Genomic DNA, 7,444 nt, shown 5'->3' with positions numbered 1-7,444 from the left:
CTCCGAGACCGCCTTCTGCCGCAGATTACCTCCCATAGACCGGTACGCTCCCACAGAGCGGGCCTCCTCAGGGTGCCGTCGGCCAAACAGTGTCGGCTGGCGACCCCCAGGGGGAGGGCCTTCTCTGTGGGAGCCCCCACCCTGTGGAATGAACTTCCCCCAGAGATCCGGATTATTCCGGATCTCCCCTCCTTCCGCCATGCCCTCAAGACATGGCTTTTCCATCAAGCGGGATTGGCCTAGGGGGGGGATTGTATAGGGATTTTAATAGGGATTTTATAATTTTTCTAAAAATAACAGGCTTATTTAATATATATTTTAATTGTTTTTAGATATTTATTGTATAGTTCCGTTTTTATTGCCTGTAAGCCGCCCTGAGTCCTTCGGGAGAAGGGCGGGGTATAAATTAAAGTAATAAATAAATAAATAAATAAATACAGAGATATTAAGGATTATACGGTATATACACTCCTGAAATGTATTCATCATAAAGAAGATTTTAAAATGATATATTATAAATGAATACCATATGATAAAAATAACCTGCTTTGTTAGATAAATATATTTGGAAAAGTCATGCAAATTAAGTGAATATCAGTGGAAAGAACTGTTATTTTGAGATTTTAATATTTTCTCCATATATTCTGTAGCTATAATAGCAGCCTGTGGTAATTGTTGGTACCACAGTTGTATCAGCACCCATATCCTTCAGCAGGTATGGGGAGAGGGATAGTTCTACCCATTATTAAGCTATCTATTTTGCACAAATGCCTGTATTTAGAAAAGGTGGCTTGTTATCTCAACATCTTGACATATTTAAATAAATTAGCATTTAAATAAATTAGTTCTTAACTGTTTCAAGTTTTAAATGTTCCATATTAATTATGTGTATGCCATTAGTTGAAAATGAAATTGCTCAGAATCTTGTTCAAGTAGATTCATTTTCAACTATCTATCCATCTTTAACAATGAAGATACCAAAATAGTAGATAGCTTCTGCTTTTTAAAAGCAACCATCAATAGTAAAGGCACAAGCAGTCAAGAAATATGCAGCCCACTAGCATTTTGTAGAACAATCAGGAAGGCCTTGGAAAAGATATTCAGATGCCAGGAGATCAGACTAGTAGAGGCAATGTTATTCTTTGTGACACTCTATGGAAGTGAAAGATAGACTTTGAAGAAGCAGGGTAGAAAGATTGTTGATGTTTTTGAAATGTGATATTGATAGTTGTGTTCCTGAGAATACCACGAATAAACAACAACAACAACAAGCAGATGGGTCATGGGACAATTCAAGCCAGAGTTTTCACTCAAAGCACAAATGATGAGGCTCAAATTATCCTACTTAGACAGATTATGTGAAGAAGGCTGTAAATGTGAAGAATGCTGGAAAAAGTATAAGGCAGTGATGGCGAACCTTTTAGAGACCGAGTGCCCAAACTGCAACCCAAAACCCACTTATGTATCATCGAGTGCTGGGTGGGTGTAGCCCATGGGGTGGGTGTGGCCCATTGGGTGGGCGTGGCTGCGGTGGTAATGGCAGACTGGGTAATGGCAGACTGGGTGGGACTGAAAAGTTCAATCAATCAAATCCAACCTTGCGAGATCTTTTTTTTTCCCACGAGAAGTTGAAATTGATTGATTGATTGAACCTCTTTTTTTGCACATGGCGGAGGGAAAAGGTTTTATAAAACCCAGCTGAAGGCCTAGGACTGGGGCGAGGGTATGCGTGCCCACAGAGAGGGCTTTGTGTGCCACCTGTGGCACGTGTGCCATAGGTTTGCCACCACGGGTAAAAGGTAAAGAGAAGGTAGATGGACTCAGTTACAAACCACTTACAGCTTTATTGCAGGCCAACATGGCATTAAGTAACATAGACCCATCCCCTTGGATATTCTGAAAGGGTTTCAAGACCTGGTTATGTAATCAGATCTGGAACCAGAGATTTCGCTAGATGGCTCCACTGTTGAGGGGAGCATTTTTTATTCACTTGGATTGTATTTTTGAGATTTGGGGGATATTTATTACTCTGCTTTTTTATATTGGTATTTACTGCTTTTTGTACACATACCCACACCCACACACTATCGTTGTGGACTGCCCAGAGTCACCATTCGTAAAATTGGCAGCTATATAAATGTGATAAAATAAAATAATAAAATAAAATAAAATAAATAATATAATAAAATAATAAAATAAAATAATAAAATAATAAAATAAAATAAAATAAATAAAATAATATAAAATAATAAAATAAAATAAATAAATAAAATATAAAATAAAATAAAATAAAATAAAATAAAATAAAATAAAATAAAATAAATAAAATAAAATAAAATAAAATAAAATAAAATAAAATAAAATAAAATAATAAATAAAGAGCTGCAGTACAGAGCTGCTAAAGCTTCAGATTTGGGGCTGAACATGGGAATCAGAACCACCTTCCCTAGGAGTGGCCTGCCCCTGTCTTCTTCATATTTCCCCCTGCCTGCCACTACTAATGAAAGCTGGGATTTTCAGTTTTAAATTTGACTGTACTTGCATTTGAATGTCTTTTTAAGGAATCTTCAGAGTTTTCTTTTCTGCAATTATTTTATATTTAATGAGGTTGGCCATTTTGATAGGCAGGCTGGCCGGCAGGCAATAAATAGTTAATGAAACAAAATAAAATTTAAAAAGAATTTTTTCTCAGATAAGAAAAGCCATTTAATAACTTTGGATGCTTTTGCTCATAGCAATTTCATAGCTGTGGTCTGCAGCCCCCAGGGGCTTGGCACACGAAGCTATGCTTGGCAGGCTTTCCTATAGACTCATCAAGTCTGAGTCAACCATGGTCAGTTGCTGGCCTGCATAATTTTAGCAATTCTTGTTAAAGTCAAGACCTTGAGAAGAAAGGGGATGACTGGTTTGGGCATGTGGGAGTTTTCCCAACATTCTGGGGAAATTATGTATATATATAAAGTTTAGACTTCAAATAGACCATTCAGAATCCATAAGATTGAAGTTAGATATCATTTCAAAGTAGTTCTCAATCTACCTGTTAGTCCCTATCTATGTTTAACTAAACTTATTTGAAAGCAGAACAGACATCTTTGGATGAGATTCTTCCTACTCCTACACCACAATTGTGTTCCCCCTCCCCCAACCTCACCTAGTACTGCTCCAAAAGTTTACAACTCTCCAGAACTGGACCGGAAGCTTATCTCTACTTGTGCAACATTGGATTGCATTTGTTTTATATGTATTTAAGTAATACTGTAATCATATCTACAGAACTGTGAAATGAATTGTCCAAACACAAGGGACTTTCCTTCTACTCAGTATCTCAGAACTCAGTGCTACTGGCTTATTGCCAAATACATAGCTTTAGAGCTTGATTTCTTCTGATTTCTAATTCCTCATATTCCATACCAATACTGAATCTCTAGGGAGTCTTTGAAGCATCAGCCTTTGCCACCCAGACAACTGTTTGGAACCAGATTGTTGTTGTTGTTATTTTCAATAATTGTTTAAAATATTCTTTTCAACTACTTCACCCATTTCAAATCCTAAGGGTGGGAGAGAACTTGAGTAAACTATAGGCCACTAGAATAGTATCATGTATTTACAGGATTATTTTTCTTGGCATGCGGTTTAGGCTTTACATGCTATGTGGCTGAAACCAGATTAGCTTCTGGTGCTAAAGAATACTCACTAAGAATTTGCTAGCCCTGACGAATCATTGTATATGCTTACAAGTTTGTTATTTTAGTGTAATGATGCAAATTCTACAGATTGTTTCACCACTCCTGTAGTATTCTCTATTTAAGAAAGAACAACTGTGAGCGCTTATTTTTAGAATTTGCTCGGCAGCTGCTTCCAAACGAAGTCCACATTCCATGTGCTTCTCCGATGTGTAGAAATATGTTGTGTCACACTGATCTAAAGCTTTGTGCAACCTTTCTCTATTTCAGCTTTGGTTTGCATTTGTTAATGGATTCTCTGGACAGATTTTATTTGAGCGCTGGTGCATTGGACTCTACAATGTGGTAAGTGTTCTCCCCCCTCCACTTGATAATAGGCCAAACAGGGGATGGCATTCCAGGGTTGTTCATGTCTGTGCAGTGTATTTCATCTGATCCTCTCTATTGGGCTATTTTACTTAGGCTTGCTGGCCAGTAAATCTGAACAAAAATAGAAAGCTTTTGCTTTTATTCCTAATCTGAAATAATTCTTTAAAAATGTAAATAATTCTTTTAAACCTAGCAAATGCCTCCACAATTTATGGCCAATCAAGTACAAGTGGCCCTGTCAACTTTCAACTGACTTGACAATCAAGCAGGGGACAACAGGATATGGTTCAATTGTCTTTTGAATGGAATTCTACTTTAACTCTAAAGTAGGCAACAGTTCAGATAAGACTTAAGATAAGATAAGATAAGATAAGATAAGATAAGATAAGATAAGATAAGATAAGATAAGATAAGATAAGATAAGATAAGATAACCTTTATTGTCATTTTTATACTGTGGGCACAATGGCACACATCAAAAATGAAATTTAGTTGCCCGCTCTCAAAGTGAAACACATACATGACACACACCTAAACATACTATGAACATACTATGAAGATACAGAAGGATAGGCTCATTTCCAAGGCTCAGAGACTGCATTGAACAGCCACAGTTGAGGTCACCAGAGAGTGGAATTGTCACAGAAATTGACAATACTAATTGGGCAGATGGATGCATTTCAAGAATTGGAATGAAAGTGGCAAACCAAGATTTTCCTACTTCTTAAATAGAGGACTGGCTCTTGAGAGCATTTTAATAGAGGATATGCAGTCATTTTCTCTGATATGTAACTATACATGCTGATGGCTCATTTTTACTAGCTGAGTCAGCTGTTGTCACATAATTATCACATAGTTATCCTAATGTTTTAATAATAATATTTTAATATTTAATAAGAAATCTAATTTAGTTGATATGACCCCACTCAGTGGAGAAGACACTGGAGACACAACATTTTGTCATGCTTGATTAATTCATGATTAGACCAAGAAAACCAACCACTAAATGTTATTATCAATCTCAAATAAGCCTAAACTAAGCATAATCCACCAAATTTCTGGTATAAATATTTACCATCATAAATATATTTCAGCTCAACACTAATAGAAATACAATATTCCCAGAAAACATGAAAATATTGTCTTATTCTAAGATACTCATGCAATTTTTCTAAAACAAAGGAAGCCTAACACTAACACTAAGCTCTCCCAAATGACAGTCCAAATATTTGGTATCCTGCTATACTCAGTATAAATTTGTCTACCGCAAAACATTAAAAAATGGTCAAGTCTGAATAGTAAATATTACCATTAACCTCAAGGAAGCCTAAGTAAATATTCAATCCTATCTTCAATCTAAACCTTAAAACATAAGGTTATCTTTAATGATAAAAGTTAATCCTGAATCTAATGTAATTCCCAATTTTATTACCAAGTTCAAGAAAACCTAATTCTTCCTCCTACAAAATGACAATACAAATATTTAAACTAAGAATCACTCAACACTCTATAGAAGCCTTAATTTAAACTTAACATTGTTTTGATTGAATATGTGCCATTTAGTTGGTGTCAACGTGGATAGATTTGCTCTGTGACAATCAGTCTGTAAGCTAGTATTTTAGATCTTCCAATGGTGCACTCATCACTACTATAAGTGAGTCCATCCACTTTGCTGCTGGTCATTCTCTTCTTCTCTTTCCTTCCCTCTTTCCCAGCATTATAGGCTTCTCTAGAGACCTAGGTCCAACGTATAATACAGTATAATGTATCTGAATTATACCGTATTTGAACCTCATAATTTGCACCTCAAACGAAAAATCTGGGTTGATTTGTCTGCTGGTCCTTTTGTTTGTTTCTTACTAAACATAAAATTTCAAGTGAATCATTAATCATTCATTCATTGATTCATTCATTCATTCGCTGTAACTAATCTCCATATCCCTTATCCAAGGATGCACCATATGCACAGAAGATATATATTGGATTTTACTATCAGCATCAAGGAAGCATTAATGTACTCCTATCCTTAGATAAGTGCCAGTATAAATATTCAACCTAAAAGATCCTGCATGCACAATTCTAAAAGCACATACTAAATTTTTCCACTAATGTCAAGGAAGCAGAACCTTAATCCTAACCTCTCAGAAATACCATTTTAAATATTTAACATAATACTCTCTTCAAACTCAGCCCTAATCCCATGTAAATATAAGGCTACAACTAACTATAAAAAAAAACCTGTTCTGGATCAGAATAGCACATATTAAATATTCCTCAAGGAAGCTGAACCCTAACACTGACTTATACAGAATACCAATAGAAAAATTCAATCTTAAGATCATTCTATACTGATTCTAAATCATAATTAAGTTGAAAAATTACCACTAAGTATAAAAAGATTCCTTGGTTTCAAAGATACATTAAACTATATCTTGGGAACTACTATACAACTATTAAGTGATCATAAATCTTGGAAAAGCCAAATACTGGCCTAACCTACTCAGAATAACAGCAGAAAAACTCTAATTTAAAACTTGGAGTACACTATGCATAAAAAACTCACTCTGGGTGTAATGTATATATTAAATTTTAACATAAATTTCAAAGAAGCCTAATCCTAACTGTAATCTCACCAAATGCCAGGATAAATGTTGAGCCATAAAAATATTTCTGTATTCAATCTGAAGATAACTTAAAGCTGAGACTGCTACTAAACACAAGAACACTCACACTCACTAATTCTAACTAATAGATTAAATGTTACTATAAAATTCAAGCACACATGTATGCAGGTATATTTATCATATTTTCAAAATCGCTGTTCTCCTTCACAGAGGCATTCTGAAAATATATTAATTTTTTGTAATTCATCTCATAAACTTCATTAGTCTCAAAGATCTTTTTTGCTTTTGCTTCCTATGGACCAAAACTGTCCACTTGTCTGGAAATAATTAACAGGCAGGGAGTAAAAGAATTAATTTAACATTAATGGTTAAATGGTTTAGAAAACCATTTCCCAAGTAGTCCTCAATTTATGACTGTAATTGAACCCAGAATGATGGTCGTAAGTACAGTAAATGGGTTACCACATGACCGCACCCAATTTTACAACCTTTATTGCAGCAATTTTTAGGTATATGCAGTGGTTGTTAAACAAGTCAATTTTCTTCAATGGGCGTTTTTTGCCAGAAACCAGCAAAAACTGCCAAAAATCACAGTCTTATGACCATGGGATGCTGCAAATGGCCATAAACGCAAGGCAGTTGCCAAGAGTCCAAAGTGCAAAGGGGAAGGCAAATGTTAGAACTTTGAAAACAGCTCTGAGAAGGTCTGCTTTAACTTCAAATGGTTGCTAAGCAACTGTTATTAAATGAGGATTACCTGTCATGAAAG

General features: G+C 35.4%; 1 protein-coding gene across 1 annotated transcript in view; it reads left to right on the top strand.

Moving 5' to 3' along the window:
• ATP8A2 (ATPase phospholipid transporting 8A2) overlaps positions 1-7,444 on the top strand; it is a 339,208-nt gene that overhangs the window by 231,576 nt on the left and 100,188 nt on the right. The window contains exon 28 of the mRNA XM_015817039.2: positions 3,954-4,028. Coding sequence (XP_015672525.2) covers positions 3,954-4,028 — 75 coding nt within the window. The remainder of the gene's footprint in view (positions 1-3,953; positions 4,029-7,444) is intronic.

The sequence above is a fragment of the Protobothrops mucrosquamatus genome, unplaced genomic scaffold (assembly GCF_001527695.2).
Source record: "Protobothrops mucrosquamatus isolate PMUCROS unplaced genomic scaffold, P.Mucros_1.0 scaffold549, whole genome shotgun sequence".
NCBI lineage: Eukaryota > Metazoa > Chordata > Lepidosauria > Squamata > Viperidae > Protobothrops > Protobothrops mucrosquamatus.
This window is presented reverse-complemented; position numbering and strand designations above follow the sequence as displayed.